This window comes from Panthera leo, chromosome A2, assembly GCF_018350215.1.
Source record: "Panthera leo isolate Ple1 chromosome A2, P.leo_Ple1_pat1.1, whole genome shotgun sequence".
NCBI classification, from domain to species: Eukaryota; Metazoa; Chordata; class Mammalia; order Carnivora; family Felidae; genus Panthera; species Panthera leo.
Window position 1 is genome coordinate 29972028 of NC_056680.1, and position 19806 is coordinate 29991833.

Below are 19806 nucleotides of genomic sequence, written 5' to 3' on the forward strand. Positions count from 1 at the left end.
CATTGCCCACCTAGTAACTGGCATCATGGCCATCCTTCACTTACAGCTTTCTGATGGCTCTACCTGATAAGAGCCTTGCCTGTCTCACTTATTCCTTACCCCTCATTCACATACTCCAGATATAATGTTCTTCCTTCTGTCCCTTGAATATCGCAGCTATTCCTACCCTGAGGATTTTAAACTGGACCTATTCTCTTTCTTAAATGTTATTCTTCTTGACCTTCAGGTGACAAGGTGATTCCTACCATGGAAATCTCAATTCCAACAATGCCTCCTCAGGGAGGGATTTCCTGACCAGCCAATCTAAAGGGAATTTCTCCCAACACGGTAATTCTCCATCATATCACACTGTTTAATTTTTTCGATCGTACCCACTGCTCTCTTACATGATTTTACTTGTTTACATACTTATTTTCTATCTCTTCTCACTAAAATATAGGCTCCTTGGGGGCAGGGACTGTGCTTGTCTTATTCATTGTTGTATCCCTTGTGCCTAGAGCAATATCTAATTCATATTTTTATGTAAACAACTATTTATTGAATGAATAAGGAAACAGGTATGAATCAGGATGCAGAAAAAATGTAATAAACCAGGATGCAAGGTGAAACCAGAGATATGAAGTAGCCAGACAAGACAGTATAGCTTCATGAAAACACAGTCTTTGTTTTGGTTGGAAGGACAGTATTCTTGGATCTGCGCTTTCCCATTTTCTTTTTAAAATAAGTATTCCTATGAAGAAATTTTAATTACTTGTCCCTTGATTGGGTTTAACCTCATGTAAAGAGAGTATGTACTTCTCTTTTTCACTTGGGTCTAAAACATCAGTGCAAATACTGCTGGGTTTTGTGTGATTTACCTCCACTTTAAATAAGGTGTTTGACATCAATTTCAAGAGACTTGGGTTTCAATCATCCTGGAAACCTAGGTTTAGAATTAAGTCCTACCAACTGCCTGTCTTTTAGAGTGTCCTCAAGGTTATGTAGATTTCTTCTCTTACTTCTTAAGTGTCTGGGTATTTTGTATTTCAAACACAGGTCAAACCTTTTTATTAGTTTACTTATTTTAAAAAGATAATAAAAGCCAAAGAGAAGGAAGAATACTTTCCTCAAATATATGTATGTATGTATGTATATATGTATGTATGTGTATGTATGTGTGTGTGTGTGTGTATATATATTTATATATATAGTCTCTCAAATTATATTTTTTTTCAACGTTTTTTATTTATTTTTGGGACAGAGAGAGACAGAGCATGAACGGGGGAGGGGCAGAGAGAGAGGGAGACGCAGAATCGGAAACAGGCTCCAGGCTCCGAGCCATCAGCCCAGAGCCTGACGCGGGGCTCGAACTCACAGACCGCGAGATCGTGACCTGGCTGAAGTCGGACGCTTAACCGACTGCGCCACCCAGGCGCCCCTCAAATTATACTTATATTTTATTTTGTATTTATATTTATACATCCATTTGCTTTCTATATAATACTTTTTCCTAGACTGTAGAAAAGTTTAGGTATTAGGCAACGAAGTCAGTAACTGATTTTATGTTACTTTAACTAACGCCAGTGTATTAACCTTAGTCCTAAGAGTTGCTTGGCAGACATGTTTTCTCTCGAATTTGACACCCACAATATGGATATGGTGTCCTGATCCTTGGTAGGTTACAAGGACTAGGTTAGTTACAAGAAACTAAAAAAACAAAACAAAACAAAAAAAAAACCCTCCATTCAAAAAAGGATTTATATTGTTAGTAGTTATTGCAAAATTCCGGCAATGAGTTTTCTGTATCTTGTGCACTGTTTCTCCCTCTAGTTTAATCTAGGACTTTGTCTCCTCCTGATGCTATAGCCACAGGAGCTCCTACACAAATGTAAGGAAGGTGTTCCTTGTTTTCACTTCAATGTACAAATTCTACAAAGTAATCTGTTTACATGGAGTTTCACTCTGCTGTTTACATAATCATTCTAATTGTGAAGCTATTTATGTATCCAGACAAATGGAGCAAATTGAGATTGCTCAGTGAGGCCGGAGCATGACCTTCGCATGAGCACAATGACTTGTTTGCTGTTTGTATACAAAAAGCTCCAGTGAATGCTCTGAAGGTTGCCGGAGACAAAAGATGGTATCCTGATGGGGGAAGCTGAAGAGACAGAGGTCTCCCGACAAATTCAGCAGGCGACTATTAGTCGTACACTTTCCCCCACTATGCAGGATGACGGAGGTGGAACAGAAGTGTTCACTCACGTAGGATGACCCACTGTTCCACTTTGCCCCAGGGCAAAGGACTTTCAGTGCTAAGCCTGGAAAGCTCTGGGCAAACTGGGATGAGCTGGTCACCCTACTCACCACTCACCAACATGGAGGAACTAACTACCTGTGAACCAACAATACCATTTCCAGGAATTTCTCCAAGATAAACAATCATAGATGAGCAAGAAGATTTCCATACAAGCTTATCTATCATGTGCATTTATCTGTAGGTTTGTAAGTACACACACTCACAGATACAGAAAAGCAACCTGGAAAGCAACACCGTGCTATTTATAATCATTGCTGCCAGTATTGGGGTCATGAGCAATTTTTACATTTTTCCTTACAATCTCCCCCAAATTTCAGCAACAGACATATTAAATTTTTGATCAGAAAACACCATGTCTAATTTTAAAAACTAAGCCAGCAATAAGACTGAGCACAGTGCCTTATACAAAATAGATACTAAAAAATATTATTTGAAGTATATGCACAAAATACGTATTTTCTGCCCAGATTTTTCAGCAGCTGCATCTGTTAGCGGAGTCCTGGGTCTAAGATTGCACCGTGAAGTTGGAGTCAAGCCTGATTTACTTAAATGTAATTAAACATTATCCTCATGAAAGACTTCAAGTACCCAACACTCACATTATCTACAGAAAACTGCTCCCTTGCTCTGTGAGATTGGACCCATTGTAGGTTATTTCTTGAAATCCTTTCACATTAATACCTCCCTACCAGCAGCAAGTATTACCACAAGCACAGTGCAATCTGACTTTTAAACCAAGCACAAAATGAAACCTTGAGGGGAATGTGAATTCATTAATTTTCTTTTTTGGTTTGGTGTCAATGTCACCCTAATGTCAGCATGTAACATTCTGTAAAAGACACGTCTTTGCTAACGTGGAGAAAGAACAAATTTGGTACAGCTGTAGAGTAATCTTTGCAGGGAAGAAAAGGCCCAGCGAGAGAACGGACTGTCCCAACTCCCGGGTGTACATCCATTACCCACAAGGCTGTAAGCGACGCCAGGCTGGCGTCAACTCCCCCAAGGTCATTCACCAAGACACAGGAATTACAGCTTACAAATCGGCAAGCAGTGTGTACAAAGCAAGGTGGGGTGATAATGAAGAACTACACGGTCGTGAGGCAAGAGTCCAGTGTTGTATGGGGTTAGAACGTGACCTCCAGAGGGTAGAGCACTTGGGAAGAGTGAAAAACCAGAAGGCTTGGCTCGGCGTCCCCATGGGTCTTGAACCCGTCCCTTTTACTCCCCTTCCTTTGCAACCATCAACCACCATCTTCTCCCACAGGACTGTGGCAGCCTCCCAACTGGTGTCCCTGCGTTCATTCCTGCCCGTTCCCCATGTAGTCAAGTTACTACACACAGCAGCCACCAAGTTACTTGCCGGCTTCAAATCCAGACTAGTAACCTTGGTCTCCAGATCAGTGTGAAATCTGGCTTCAGCCAGCCTCACCGACTCACCTCCAACTTCCTTCCCCCTCATTCTTCACCCGTCTCTAGCCTTTTGTCTGCCCCTCACATGTGCCAGTTTCCTCCCTACCGAGGGTCTTGAAATCTCCTTTGTCTCTGCCCAGCACGTTCTTTCCTGGACCAGCTCCTTCCTGTTTACATTTCAGCTCAATCATCCCTTCCTGGGGATACTTTCTGACCAGTCTAATTACAACACCTTCTCCTCAATGTGGCTAATCTCCACAGAATCGTCCTCGATTCACAGCAAAGGCCCTTAACCCACATTTTGGCTGAATGCTAAATAGACTGAGGGATACAATAAATATTTGGAAAAGGCTAAGCACGGACATCACAAAATAAGCTTCTGAGAATACAGAAGTCAAATAAAATTATTAATGATTTAGTTATTATAATTTTATTATTGACATTTTAATAATCAAAATGTAAACTTTGGTTATTATGCTGTAGGAGCAAGAATTTCTTAGCATTCTGTTTCGGTGCCTCTATATGGCATGTTAAGGTTGGACGCTAAGTAGATATTTGCTTTGAGGTTGGTGGAGGAGTGAAATATTTGGGGATCTGCTCTGCCAGTGTGTGAAAATGTCAACAGTGACAGTGACTTATTAAGCTTTTCTTTCTTCTGGATAGAACAGATTAAGGTAAGCTTTATTGTATCTTGTCTTATGTGATGAAGGCTGGTACACCAAATGGGTCTACAATGATTAGAATTCTGATACAGGCTAACCTTTATTTTTCTGCCTTGTACTATAATTTAAATTTTATAGATTTCTTGGCTCAGAAGGGATAGAATGTTCCTCCTAAAGATATCAAGTTAACCCATTCTTTTAATAGTCATCTACTTATTTAACCATTTGAAAAGTCATTTGTTTCATTTAAAATAAACAGTTTTGTAATCGTAAGGGATGACCTCTGTTGACAATTTGATAACAAATACGTGTGTTAGTGTGTGTGTGCGGAACCAATGACTGATGGAATTCAACATAAAAAGCACACATAAAGATCTTGACTCTAACGTGTATTTGTAACGTTCACTTACATTTTAAAATGAGTATTAAGATATGAGCAGCAAACCTTGCCTGTATTATAGACATTATCACCTTGATTGGCGATGGGGGTTATTTATGTGATTACATGATCACTGAGCACACGCAAATGCAGGAATGACAGAAATGACTCTGAAATAACATTTGACTATCAGGTCTTCCAAAGACAAAGCTGAAGCAAAGTTACTAGATTCTGACTGAAGAGTAAGGCCAAACCCAAACTTTGATGCAACTCTACCCAATGATCTAAAGTGGTCTTATCTAATGATTATCTGTCCCATTAGACTGTGGGTGCCATAATGGCAGGATTTTGGATTTTTTTTTAAGTTTATTTATTTATTTTTTGAGGGAGAGAGATACAGAGAGAGAGAGAGGCAGGGAGGGAGGGAGGGAGGGAGGGAATCCCAAGCAGGCTCCATGCTGTCAGCATAGAGCCTGATATAGGGCTTGAACTCACAAACCATGAAATCATGACCTGAGCTGAAGTCAAGAGTCAGAAGCCCAACCGACAGAGCCACCCAGGCATCCCAATTTTTCATCTTTTGTTCCCTGCTCTGTCCTCAGCACCATGCACAGTGTTGAGCATGCTGTAGGTACTCATACACAACAAAGGAAGGAAGGGTTGATTGAATGAATGAAGGATAGTGAACAGCATCTTGTGCTTTTCTCTCTACAATCTGATGCTCCCCTTGACTTACAGATATCTGTGAGATCAGCAGGTGGCAGGCCCATGGTATGAATTCTGGTCACAGTTGACCAAAAGAGCACAACGAGTCCTTCCAGAGGCTGCCATTTCTGGAGGCCAGGCTGGCTTTGAGATGTGTTTTGTGTGGGGTCTTCTAAGTAGGAAAGTGCAAAAGAGAGAAGCATTTTCCAGGCCCCAAGTCTTGATGTATACTTGGCTCAACAGAAAATCACCAAGTTCTGCTGTCGGAGTGGATACTTTGTGTGATCTGATGCAGCAGGGAGAAAAACAAGGTGAAACATGGCAGGGCAGAACTGGGACTTCAAGTGCCAAGATCCCTGCTTCCAATTCCTCTTTCCTAACAGTTCTCAATTATTGATATTGCAATTCTATTGTACCTATTGTACCTATCAAAGACTTGATATGTAAAGTAACGGTAGACAAGAGCTCTCTTTTTATTCCTTTTGTCTCTCTAGTACATTTACAAAAGAAAGAAAAAATCCCAAACAACAAAACCATGATAGCCTGTTTGCTAAATGACAAGATACACCCAACTTTACACAGATGTACTTTAACTGGTGATGCGCCTAGCAATTCTTTGGTGTGCATGTGTGTGTATGCATATGTGTACTGTGTTCATTACTCGAAAAGTGATAGTGGTTGGATGTTGAAAAGAGTTCACACAATGGGTTCATTTGATTTTTCACAGTTTTTCTGTTCTTTTAGATATTATGCAGCCATTTCTGTTCTTTCAGATACTTAGTACTCATTTCAGCACAGAAATCTCCACCATAATTATCGTTATGACCGTTAGTATTCTAAAGAGGGTTCAAGTCCATCACAGGGACCTTCTCCTTAGCTTTTCCCAGAGCCATTTGCCATTAAGGCTTAACTTTGAGTCGATCAACATTTATTGATCATCTATGTAAGGTATGATAAGAAAGTCAGCCTGAAATACAGATTTTTCCAAGTACAAGTACTTAATTTACGTATAAATGAGCGCAGTCCAAGGAAAACTAAAAACATGCATCTAAACCATAAAGGGCACCTGACTGATGGCCTTTGTTACCTGTTTCCCTTTCACCCTGGCTCCACTGAAGGCAATAATAAATTACAAAAATAAGAATACCAATTCTTACACTTGTCCCAAGTGCTTTGCATATATTATTAAATTTGAAGCCTCATCAACAAGCCTATATGTATCATTAGCTTCATGTTATAGTTGCAGAAACATAGGTTTAGAAAGATTTAGTAACTCATCCAATGTAACAAGGTCCATGGCACAATTGGGATCCAAACTAGGGACTGTCTTACCCCAAAGCTTTGCTTTTATGCCTACACTGAACCTTTATTTTCCATACTATCACCAAAATGTTTCCAACCAGATTCCAGCTACGAAAGCTTCCCTGGAATAGCTGCTTCAGCCCAAATTCTCTGAACCAGAAGCTGTGGGGTGGGGTGAAAGTTTTAAGTCCTTGCAAAGGAACCCAGGGAATTTTTGGACTCTAGAGTTTAAGCACTGGAGTCCCAGAAGGTCCCAAACACCTCGATGACTGGCATTATGACAAGAAGAGCATCTGTGTTCCCCAGAGGCCCCACACTCATCTGCAGCCCTGCAGTGAGGTGAGCTCTGTATCGCAGCACAGGGCACTTTGCCGTAAAACCGATAACACACAGACAAAGATGATCTCCACAGCACTGTGGCCTCTCTTGAACAAAGGCTCTGATCCAGAAAGAAGCTGGAAGAAGGGGCGTGTAGAGACCCAGGTGTAGGGGGCTGAATGATTTGGCATGTTGTGACCCTGCGTGGGGATTCGGGAAGGACTCCTGCCCTTTTCTGTTCCTCTTGCCTTTGGGAACCAGCTCTTGTATCATCCAATTGATGGCAGTCTACCTTGGGGGTCCTCTGGCTCTGGAAAGAAGTTTGGCCATCGTGCCCTTTCTCCTTAGGCAGATTTTCCCACATGTGTGGAGTCATACAGCCTATATTTGAGGAGTTGTAGGATTTTATGGCACGCCTCTTCTCTGAACTGCTTCTTTCTTATGGGTAACGAGGGCATTAGTGGGTATCTCTTTCTTAACAGTGCCATGTGGGATTCAGCGAGATCACAGTCTGTCTTTGGCTATTATTTCTTGAAAGGTTACACTGTGTCGTTCATTGAACTCAGCTGCTAAAATGGATCATATTTTTCAACACCGAGCCCACGGGGCAGGTTGTATTGTTATCTCCACTTCAAATGTGAGGAAAGGAAGCTCAGGAAAGAGGATCCACTTGCCCAAGGTCACCTAGCGGGTGAGCGGTGGAGCTGGGATTTAAACCCAGGGCTGTGTGACTCAACCATATGATACCAGCTAGCTCACTGGCTGGCATCTAGCCGACTTCAGTGAATGGTAGGGGCAATTGTTTTTGATACTGATTCTGTCAGGAGAGATGACGAGCATTATCATTAGTGGCTCCTTCTGGAATCTGGTAAGCACCTTGAAGGTCGGGGCCACCCCAGGTTCATCTCTGCCGACTCACACAGACTCGTGTGGGTCGAATTATGCCTGCGGAGCTGAGAGTCTGCAGTGAGTTGGAGCACCCGTATTAGTGCTGATGTGTGATGGCACATTCATCACCTTGTAAGCAGGGGCACTGATTTACCCCATAAAGTAACTGCGCTTATGGGAAAGGAATGAGCCCTGTTAGACACCTTTGCTGAGTAGTCAATGCTAATGAAAAAATGCCTGCTTTTAGTGGCATGATTTCTTTCAGGAAGTGGAGTGGCAGCATGTGTTAAAGGTACAGGCTTTGGATTTGGCTCCTGGCTCAGCTATTTCTTACCTGTGCAACTTTCACCAAGTTACTTACCCTCCCTGAATCTCAGCATTTCCTTCAGTAAAATGGAATCATAACAGAACCTATCTCAGAGGTGTCAGTACGGCATTAAATAAGACATTGACTATGAAATACTGAGCACAGGACCTGGTCCCTAGAAGGTGTTACATTACTTAACAGTTAATTGCTATTTTAGACCTAGCCATTTTTTTCCAGCTCTCTTTCCTCCCTCCAAACAAGAATGAAGTCATGATAATAATAGCCAACATGATAGGCAGGGTTTTAAATAGTCTGTATATGTTAATTAATTTAATTTTCGTAAGAACGTGGACACTGAGGCACAACGAGTTAAATAACCTGCCCAATGTCATGCAGCTGAGATATGGACCCAGTGCTCTGGCTCCCGATTCTGTGCTCTTATCCAAGATGCCATATTGCTTCTATGCATTGATGAATCTAAAGCAAGCGTCTCTTATTTTCTTATTAGTGAGGATAAATTAAGTGCTTGGGCTGCATTCCACTATTACATGTAAGAAACAATATACCATTCCTTCCCACATTCTCCCTGGTCACTAAGTGATAAGTTCAGTGGTCTTCCACACTTGGGGAGAAACGCATTAAATTGGATTTCCACTAACCAGTGATGGGCAATCAGTCCCAATCTCAGATTACTCTAGCATCAGGTACAAGTGATGGGTAAGTTCTGGCAACGTATTTGAGGAGCTAAACCAGAAAGTAAATGAACCTTCTGTCCCTTGGTCCCTAAAGGGCTAAGAAAAAAAAATGCATCTTCGTTATATACCTACCCTACAGTGGACTACTCATGAAATCAGAATTTTCATGAATTTTTCACATTAAGATGGAACATCATTGTGTAACTTGTCAAACTTCAGCTGTTACTTGATCATCCAGTTTTGAACTTCTACCAAGTCTATAAACTTCACTACCTCAGTGTTACTTGAAATTCCTGAAAACTCTGCCTTAAAGTTCTGCCATTATGGCTCTTCTCTGGATCAAGTAGATGAACATCTTACAGAATTGCCCGGGGGGGGGGGGGGTGGGGGAAGTGTTCTTGGATACCACTCATCAGAACACGGTGAAGCTGGAAAGCTTGGTAACCTGAACAAGATGGGGTGACATATTTATGGAAGAGTCGTGTGTAACGCTCGGAGTTCTGTCTCTGAAGCTTGGTCTCTAGAACTCCATTCCTTTCCACTTCTTACAGTACTGTTTCTTTCCTGTTTTTATCAGCCAGCTTCCTTTCACTACCCAAGCAAGCCAACACAAGCAAACACAAACTGGTTTTCAATAAAAGTTGTGCTTCTGGACAAATCTTTCTGGTCTAAGAGGCAGGGCAGTCTCTGAGTATCCCAAACTGTAATTATAATTTTGCTTCTTCCCAACCCACACATCTGGGAGCCTAGCAAAATTGAATTTCTGGGTCAGTGTTGGCCTTTACCATTTATGATTTAATTAACTCTGAAAGAAGCTAAGCATCTCTCTCAGTAAGAAAAACAAGAGAAGTGGTAGCCAAGTTCCCACTCAGGTACGACATAAATGCCTCCTGGACTGTGACCTTGAGCATGGAGTTTCGAGGGAGGTAAACATGAAAGGAGGTGATTCTTAGGAGGCACTCCTCATGACAAAGGAGTGAGGCCTCCTAAGAATCACCTCCTTTCATGTTTACCTCCCCGGGACTTTTTACTACAGCGGGCCTCTTCATTTCCTTTAGAACCGAATTACAATCTGCTATTATCTTAAACAATTATTTGTTCATTCATTGCCCATGTCTTTTACTAGCATGTACACTCTATGAGGCCAAAGCGTGATCTATGTCATTCATGGCTGTAGCCCCAGCACAAGTCGGACACAAGGAGAGCATCCCATGTACCCTTGTTGAGGGAATACCAGTGCCCACCCTTTATATCCTTCTCTTGCATCTAAATTTCAAAGAAGCTATTCAAAAAATACATCCTGCTTCCATTTAAATCATTCCAAGGTCCAGTATACTGAAAACATTTTCTTTATACTGAGAAAGGAAGTACCATTAAGATGATAATATGAGTCAAGGAATTGGTGGCACAACTTCCTTTCCCAGCTTTGGAACTGACTTACCGTGGGGGCGATTTAATGCAACTCCATTTGTATGAGTAATTTGGACATAATAAGCCTGGCCCACTTGGAGTTGCCATTAGGACAAACAATATATTTCACAGAAGAGAAGTGTTACAGAAAGTCATTGCATTTTGTGTTCGTGTTTTGCTTTAATGTGGCCTCATTAGATAAGGTGCCACTGAAAAATGCCAGGACTGTAGCAAGACCTACCAATGAGGGCATCTTATTTTCTTCTTCCCCTGGAAAGTGGAAGGAAACAGTCTGGTTGTGTTTTCTAATCCGTGACAATAATGAAAGCCATATGTCATGAAGCCCATGGCTTGTCAGGGAATAATAAACTTGTTAAAGGATCAAATGTCAAGTGGCATCCTTGGTTTCCATTCAGAAGAATATAATTTTGGACAATTGAACACAATATTAGACGGCTAACTAAAACTGCCTTTCTTTTTAGCCCAATTACTTAAATTTCTGTGATATTTAACCCACAGGGCTTGCTTTTCTTTAGAGAGTAATTTACACCATACAAATCCATGAAGAAAGTCACTTTGGAGTGTATCTTCTACTCAGGGAATATCTTAGAATTCCTTACATCAATTTTCCTAAATTAATTTGCATTCCATCTCCCCAATCTTTGCTGTTCCCACGTACCAACACAGGATACTTCCCTTATTATTTTTTACCATTATCTAGGCACCACCTGTGCTATTATTTACTTAATATATTTTATTTAAATTATTTCACGTTTAAATGTTAATATAGTTCTTTAAAAGAGAAAACTTACATCCCTGATGCAAAAGACAAAGCAGCACCACCGGCCATGAATGGAAGGTGACACAAATTAGAAATGATGGTTATCTTACGTGTTTCCTTGTTCATGTGTTTCCTGCCTGTGCCCTTTATGAGAATGCACACTTTGTGGGGCCAGAGCTTGACGTGTGTCATTCAAGGCTGTAGCTCCAGCACCAGGAGGACACAAAGAAAGCATCCCCTGTCCCTTGTTGAGGGAATACCAGTCCCCACCCCTCCTATCAGCCCCTGACATCTACATTTCAAACGAGACATTCAGAAAAGACATTCTCTTTCAACTTAAACCACTTCAAGGCCCAGTATACAAAAAAACATTTTTGGGTAAATGAGATCTAAACAATGCTGTGAAATTCTAATTGGAGGTTCCTGTTTGCAGATGACTCAGAGCCTGAGGCCTCTGGTGGTGTTAAATATCTACCAGACCCAAATAAAATCGTTCTTGACCTGATCAGAAGAACTGACAAACAAATGGAAAAGCAGTTAGTTACTTCCTTGTCACATGATTTGATTTTACTCCACGTCCTGTCTTGATAAAAACATAACATAATCTCTGTTATCAGTAGAGCTGAGAGTGTCGGGCTTTTTGAAAAACACCTCGGGGTGACAAGAAAAGTCTTCTGCTCTGTTCCATGGGAGGTAGACAAATGTATCTGAGTTCTTGCATCCGCAAAGTATTTCTCTCCTCCACTCCCTTGCTTTCCTGAGATTGCCTGCCTAAAAAACACCATTTCAATTACTTCTGCCTCAGCACCTCCATTGGTTTCTCACAGAAGCAGAAACAATGTATTACAAATGGAGGCAAAAGTCTTTGAAATAAACACATTGCTTGAAAATTGTGATAACATATTTTGCTGGCTTTCCACATTAAAAACCCAGGAAAGGAGGACAACTGAATTGAGAGGGCATAGAGTCTGCTTGAAAATAATCCCACAGGTAGCACACTAAAATGAAGGATGAACAGAGGACACACAGACGCATGCGTGCACACGCCATTTTTTCCAATCAAAAAGATTCTTTAAGTCATGAACACAGCAGTCTTACGTTACACACACCGGATCCAAAATGATCATGTGGGGCAGGGCCCTGGTTGTAAGTGAAGAGACAGCACTGGCTGAGGAGGTGAGGGAGAGTTTGGAAACTCCGTGACTAGATTTGGACAATATAGACCAGCATTTCCAAAGGATGCTGATAAGTATTAGGTGAAACAAGTTTGGGAAACTCATGAACAAACAAAGCTAAGTAGGTTCATTTATATGGTTGGAAATCTTCCAAGTTTTTTAAATGCCCACGAAGATTGAATAACTCAGATTTAATGTCTTGCATTTTCCAAACTTAATCATTCTCCCTGCAGGTACCATTCTCCTGCCCTTGCTTTTATTGGAATTATCTATACATTGGAGTTCCAAAAACCTACACCCTTGGACAAAGTGGGTTATGCAACGTACTCCTCGATTCATGACTGTACTTGGTAACAAAACAAAACAAAAAAGACAAAAGTCAAATTCCTTGTAGACACACGAAGGATAAGATGTGGGTTTCCAGTTGCTGAGTGAAAATACTTATTAGCAGCAACAATAGAATTCAAGAGTAATAAAACAGGCTTGGATTTAATTTTGATTTTAGAATGTATAAATAAAGTATGGGGATATGCTGGTGGTAAGAATAGTCAAAGACAAGATTCAGAGGATGAATAGGGCAGGAAAAGGGCTAAGCTTGTCAGATAATGAAGTGGAGTTATTAGGACACATAGAAGATAACCCTCCAAAGGATACTTTTTGGGGTAATCAAAATCAAGGAGCAGACATGATAACTGGAGATTGGCAATGGGAAAAATTAGAAGTAGAAAAAAAAAGGAGAAGAAATATAAGCTTCAAAGGAAAAAAAAAATGGTAGAGAGGATTCTGAATAAGTCCACACCAGGGAGGGAGGAAGAAAAGGCCCCTGTACCAACGGGCTTGCTCCTAGTACCAGGTACCGCCAGAGGCAGAAAAAAGCCTTCCAGAACTGAACTAGGACAAAGAAACTGGCAAAGAAGAGAGGAAAAGAATTATTGATTTACAAGGAAGATGATAGAGGTTGTAAACAGAATTGATGCAGGAATGATAAAAAAAAAAAAAGAGGGGCGCTTGGGTGGCTCAGTCGGTTAAGCATCCGACTTCAGCTCAGGTCACGATCTCACAGTTCGTGGGTTCGAGCCCGGTGTTGGGCTCTCTGCTGTTAGCACAGAGCCTGCTTCGGATCCTCTGTCTCCTTCTCTCTCTGCCCCTCCCCTGCTCGCATGTGTTCTCATTCTTTCTCACACTCTCTTTCTCTCTTAAAAATAAATAGCCATTTTTAAAAAAGGATCAAAGAAGAGACTGCAAGAAACACAAGGATCGCTAGTTTTCAAACTCTGGGTTTATCTCTTTGGGGTGCTATAGAAATGGCAAACATGAGGTTCTTAGACCTCTTCCTCTCCTATGGCAGACATTCCAATTCCAAGTTCATCATGCGCTATTTTCGCTGAATACAGATTTGGCCTCAGAACACTTCTTAACACAGTGCTGCAGTTAGCCACTGCTGACTGATTTGACCTGACCCTAGACCTGAAATCTGCACTCTTACTGTATTTAAAAACAAACAGGCAAACAAGAAAATCCTCTGTGAGGTTTTAGTAGTACCCACGCACTGATGGAAGAGAAATGAAACTATCATACTTTTGGCTAGAAAAGCAAAATGGTTCAGTGTGAGATGTTTATTAATATGGACATAATAATGCACATGTGTGGATAGGAGTAAATATGTATGTGAAATACGAGTACGTCAAGTAGAAAGACTGAAGTATTCCATATTTAGTTGTAATCTGAAACTCTGTTTTGAGCATTCATAAACACATGAAGATCAGCTCATCATTTACCCTGGCAGCTAAAACCTTTAAACCCAATAAAATGATGTGAATTATGTTTTAAGCTACCATAGCTCATATGAAACAACAGCCTGTCGGAATAATCAGAGCTTTCTCTTTCCTCTTCTATCTCATGACACCATATTGAGCCCAACACCTAAAAAGTTGGCAGAAACACCGAATAGGTTTTTCATCCCCCACATACGACACATTTTTAAAAGCATGCATAAATAATACAGCATAACATAATAACATTGATAATGATCAGGCAATGGTGACAGGTGTGGGGAAAATTGGGATTTGTATCAAAGGCAGGCAGTAAAAAGGAAACTGCGTTCATCTTCAGTTGAAAACTAAGTTTAAAAAAAGGGAGGAAGGATCGTGTGTGACAAGTTGTATTGGTTTCCATTTCCTCTTGCTTACGTTCATTAATTTTGCCCAGCTTCCGAGGTTATTTATGCAAAGAAAAACTTGAAGGCATACAATGCCCTAGATTTTCTCTAGTCTGGGAAACATGCAGTGCTTTCTTTGAACTATTTTGTTTCAACATCCTGGTAAGCTATTCATGTTCTGCGAAACAGTTCATAATGCTTTGCAGGAGGAGAAGCAGGGCATTGCTATCAGGGGTCATCCTTCTTATGACTTCTTTGAATTAACAACAATAACAAAACAAAGGTCATTAGTCTGGTTGGCATAATTGAGATAGAAAAGGAAGGGAAAGAGGCAGTGGGGTAGGAGGGAAATAGTAGTGACCTGTCAAGAATCTTTGAGGCCTGACAGTCTTCTGACCCAAATGAATTGATCATCATCACTCTTGTGAATGATTGCCATAGAATCCTAGCTGGTCTCCTGCATCCCTCCACTGCAGCCATCGTGATCTTTTTAAAACACATTTCTAATCACCTATCTCCATGCTTTCCTCTCCATAGTCTAGCAAAGCCCTTCATTGTGTGGTCCCTTCCTGCCTCACTGGCAGCTTATGGCATACCTATTCTCTGAACTCCATCTCCACTGGCCTTCCTTCAGTTCTGCTTTCCTACAAGGCCTTTGCTGGCCACAGGGCCTTTGCACAAGCTTACTCTGCCTGGAATGTTCTTTCCACTCCCACCTGCTTCACTCAACTTTTGTTAATACTAGCCCAAATGTCTTGTAACTCCTAAAGAAGCCCAACTCTGACTCTTTCCCCACAAAGTGATTTGAGTCCTCTGCTGTCACTTGTCAAAGCACTCTTTCTTTTTCAACATTTATAACTATTTGTAATTATACATTAATGTGATTATATTTCTGATCCTCCCACTCAATGGTAAGTATAAGATCTGTAGAACTATAGCAGTGACTACCTTCCTCTCCCCTGGGCACCTCTACCTTGTACCCACAGAGTGAACATTTGGCAAATATGTACTGACTGAATGAATTAATGTATCTAATATAATACACTGCTTTACTGGAATAGTCATAACTGCTTTACTGAAATAGTCATAACTGTGGCACATAGAGAAACTTTTGAACAAATTGCTTATACCATAAACCAAATATTATTTAGTAAATCTAATAAAAGAAATTTTGTATGAAACTCTCCGGTACATTGTATCAAAGGACTGAAGATGTGACTGAATTCTCTAAGATTAATACATAAAGCCTCCAGAATGGAGATTATTTCTTTAAGTTTCCTCTGTTTTCAGCTCTGAAGGAAATGGGATCCTTACACACATTTTTTTTTTTTAAAGAGCAAGCAAGTGAGCGAGCATGGGGTTCCATCCCCAAACCCTGGGATCATGACCTGAGCCAAGATCGAGAGTTGGGCGTTTAACTGACAGAGTCACCCAGGAGCCCCCGGAATTGGAATCCTTATTACGGCTGCTGAATAAGAATGTAATTGAGTCATCCTGTATGGAAAATAATCAAGGTATATGCCTTCTAGAACCTTCTGGGGAAACCAGACCTGTAACTTGGACAAAATGGTGGCAATGAGAGCAACCTTCTGGTAGATGAGCTGTGGAGAAACAGAACTTACGTTGGTTTAGAAGCCTCGGCCTGGTCGGTCTGTAGTTTCTCTCCTCCTTCCACCTCCATGGTGCAATACACAATGCGATTGGGAGCCAAAGATTTGAGGCCTTGGACTTCCATGATCACCACCTGGAAGGAGAACCACACATGGCAGAGGTTATCCCAAGCTTGTACCCAAAGCCATGGGAAGCATCACCCAGAAGAAAATACACAGATGGGAAGAAGCCACCAAAATACCCGACGGGTATCTGGTAGCTTCTATCAGTTTTCTAGCAGCCAGCCTGGTACCAGTCTTGCATGAAGATGCAAATTCTTCATAGTGTAACTTACTGCCTCCCAGATGGAAAGACAACCTTCATTACCTCAGATGCTCACAGGGGCCAGACAGGTAAGGGGAAACGGCTGCTGTTTTCCTGGGTTCAATGCATGATTATTTTTTCCTTTCCACAAAGAAACAGGGTCTCTCTTATCTTCTTTCAAAATAGTCTAGCTTTTAATTCAGCACTCAGCAGAGACAAAGGCCCAGAAATTCACTTTTCTCTTTGCAGTGAGGTAAGTGTTAACACAAGTGCTAAGAGCAAAGGCCGTTCAGCATTAGAGTCCGGGACGCAAGAGGGAGTGGAGGGCACATGCTCCATGTACACAGAGCAGTCAGGACCCAGGCGCACCCCATTGTTGCCTTGTCAGTCCTTAGTCCACAGCTGCCAGATACGGCGATTTCTCCTCCCAGAAAATGGAAACCTGAATCAGAACCAAAGTCAGAAATCTGATTTTGAAATTTTGACAATAATCCCCAAAGGGAGGAATAAAATACACAAACTGTGCAGGTCAGCATTGTGGAATGAAAACAAAAACATGCCTGCAGCTGTGTACTCTCTGTTCTAGACTGAGGAGAAAAGCTGGTGTTTTGCTGGACCAAAATGTATCATTTACAATCCCTGACACCGCCCACCACCACCCTTACACTCCATTCGATCACCTGCTATTCTCTGATTCAGTGGGGACGCCCTGTCTTACATAAGAGGGGAGGATAGGGCCGATGCACTGATTTAGAAATCTGAAACAAATGCCCTGCATCAGTGATCTATAGTAAGCTAGGTATACAAAAATATCACCCAATCGTACTCCAAAAGAGGAAATGGCATCACACAAGGAAAAGGGTATGTTTGTGCAAAACATGTACACTTCTTTAACGGGCTTGATTACTACAGTTGGCTTTGAACCAGGATGTACAAGTCAGTTTTGCTGATTAATAGTCCTGTGGTTCTCAAACTTCGTGTAAATCGGAAATATCTGGAAGGCTTATTAAACCCAGACACTGCCGGGCTCCACCCCCAGATTTTCTTTTCTTTTCTTTTCTTTTTTTTAAGTTTATTTATTTATTTTGAGAGAGACAAAGACAGCACGAGTGGTGGCAGAGGGAGAGAGAGAGAATCCCAAGCAGGCTCCATGCTGTTAGCATGGATCCCAACGTGGGGTTGGATCCCACAAACCCTGAGATCATGACCTGAGCCCAAATCAAGAGTCCAACACTCACCTGACTGAGCTACCCAGGCACCCCCATCCCCACAGCTTCTAATAAGCAGGTCTGGGTGAAGCCCAAGACTTTTTATTTCTACTCATTTCCCTGGTGATGCTGATGCTGATATTGATGATCTGGGAGCCATCCTTTGAGAACCACTGGATTACTCATGTGCTACTGGGCAAATGACTTGACCTTGAAGTCCCTCCACTTTTCTGTCAAATCTCCTGAGGCCCAGTGTCTTCATCTGTAACGTGTGGACAATAACGTATATCCTGTATCCGTCTGTGGCTGTTGTATGAGGCCCAGATAAGATGATGTAGGTCATAGAAAATTTTCACACTGGTAAGAACCATACCGGTGGAAAGAAATGGGAGGCACAGTAGAAAGAACGCAATTTTTGTGATTTAAAAGATCTCCATTGAAATCTTGAATCTGCAACTTCACCAGCTGTGTAATCATTTGCCAGTTTCTTAACCTCTCTGAGGCTTTGTTTTCACATATGCAAATGGCTCAGAAGACTGTTAGGGGGATTCGCTGAGTTAATGATGGCGGAGCGGGCAGAGGCACTCCCCATTTGCCCATTCTCTTTCACCAGAGTACTCCCCTGGTATAAGACCAAGCCAGTCAGGCATCCTGGACCTCAGATCCTGGACCTCAGTTCTCTTGCTGCAGCTAACTGCTCTAGAGTGTCCTTTGCGGTCACGCAATTCTGTAACTGTCTAAAACATGTCTTCCACCAACCTGCAAGTTCAAACCCAGTCTACCCCGATAAGATGACAGTTCCCTATCTCCCTCTTCGTGTCCCCCTGACCGTATCGCCCAACACACACTCACAAAGAGACGCACCATGATGCTTGCGGGCAGTTTTAGTATATGCACAATTAGCGTTCCAAGTAAAAAGTATTTGGGGACCCGAGGGCATTTCGTTCTGTACTTGTGCTTAGAAGTTAAAGCCTGTTTGGGGCGCCTGGATGGCGCAGTCGGTTAAGCGTCCGACTTCAGCCAGGTCACGATCTCGCGGTCCGTGAGTTCGAGCCCCGCGTCAGGCTCTGGGCTGATGGCTCAGAGCCTGGAGCCTGTTTCCGATTCTGTGTCTCCCTCTCTCTCTGCCCCTCCCCCGTTCATGCTCTGTCTCTCTCTGTCCCAAAAATAAATAAATAAAAAAAAAAAAAAAAAAAAAAAAAAAAAAAAAAAAAAAAAAAAGAAGTTAAAGCCTGTTTGAATCATGTACACATGGGAGTGTGGCTGGGGACTCACTCACAGCTAGATTTCAGATAATCACCTGTATAATATCGAGTACTGATGAAGAATTAGAAAATTACGGATTTAAAAGCTTCATGAAAATCAATAAACCACTTTTCCCCCACTTTCTGTAGAAAGACAAGAGGCAGTGGGGGAATAAATTGCCACCTCTAATAGGCAGTAATCAAATTCAAAGACACCTAAGAAAAAGCATTCAGTACCTCAGGTGGCAGCATTAAAAAAGAAAGAAAAAAAGGAAGTTTCTGTGAAATTACACTGATGGTTTTTTCACACACCAAGTGCCCTATATTTAACTGAATACTGCTTCTGCCAACTGCAAAATAAACGTTGATCACACTGTAATAGGACTATCTTGATCTGAACTGAGCACAGTAAAACAAATTACAGGCAGTTAATTCACAGGAAGCCTTAAGGATGTTCTAGAAAATTAATTTAGTCTTTACAAATTCTAATTAAATCTACAGAAATTTGATCTATTCTCTTGGTCTCCCCAAATCTAGGGCCATCATAAAATCCTTGTGGGGTTCTGAGCTTCAATAAGTTATGAACTGTTCTCAAACTTTAGAATGCATAAGAAGCACCTGGGTGGCTCATTAAAATGCTTATTTCATGGTGTATTCCACCCAGAGATTTTTTTTTTTCTGACACCATTGAGGCATATTTTACATATCATATAGTTAACTCATTTCAAGTGTACAATGCGGTGAATTTAGTAAATTTACTAAGTTGCATGACTATCATCGTCAGTTAGTTTTAGAACATTTTTATCTCCCAGTAATGTCCCTCCTGTCCATTTCTACCCCCTGCCCCAAGAACCTAATCTAATTTCTGTTTCTGGAGACTTGCCTTGTTTAGACATTTTGTAGCAATGGAATCAAACAGCAAGTGGCCTCTTGTGTTTGGCTTCTTTCAGGAAG

The 19806-nt window shown here is 41.4% G+C and overlaps 1 protein-coding gene across 15 annotated transcripts in view; it reads right to left on the bottom strand.

Moving 5' to 3' along the window:
- CADPS (calcium dependent secretion activator) overlaps positions 1 to 19806 on the bottom strand; it is a 481138-nt gene that overhangs the window by 225505 nt on the left and 235827 nt on the right. For all 15 annotated transcript variants that reach the window (XM_042929883.1, XM_042929885.1, XM_042929886.1 and 12 more), the window contains one exon: positions 16109 to 16230. In XM_042929883.1, coding sequence (XP_042785817.1) covers positions 16109 to 16230 — 122 coding nt within the window. The remainder of the gene's footprint in view (positions 1 to 16108; positions 16231 to 19806) is intronic.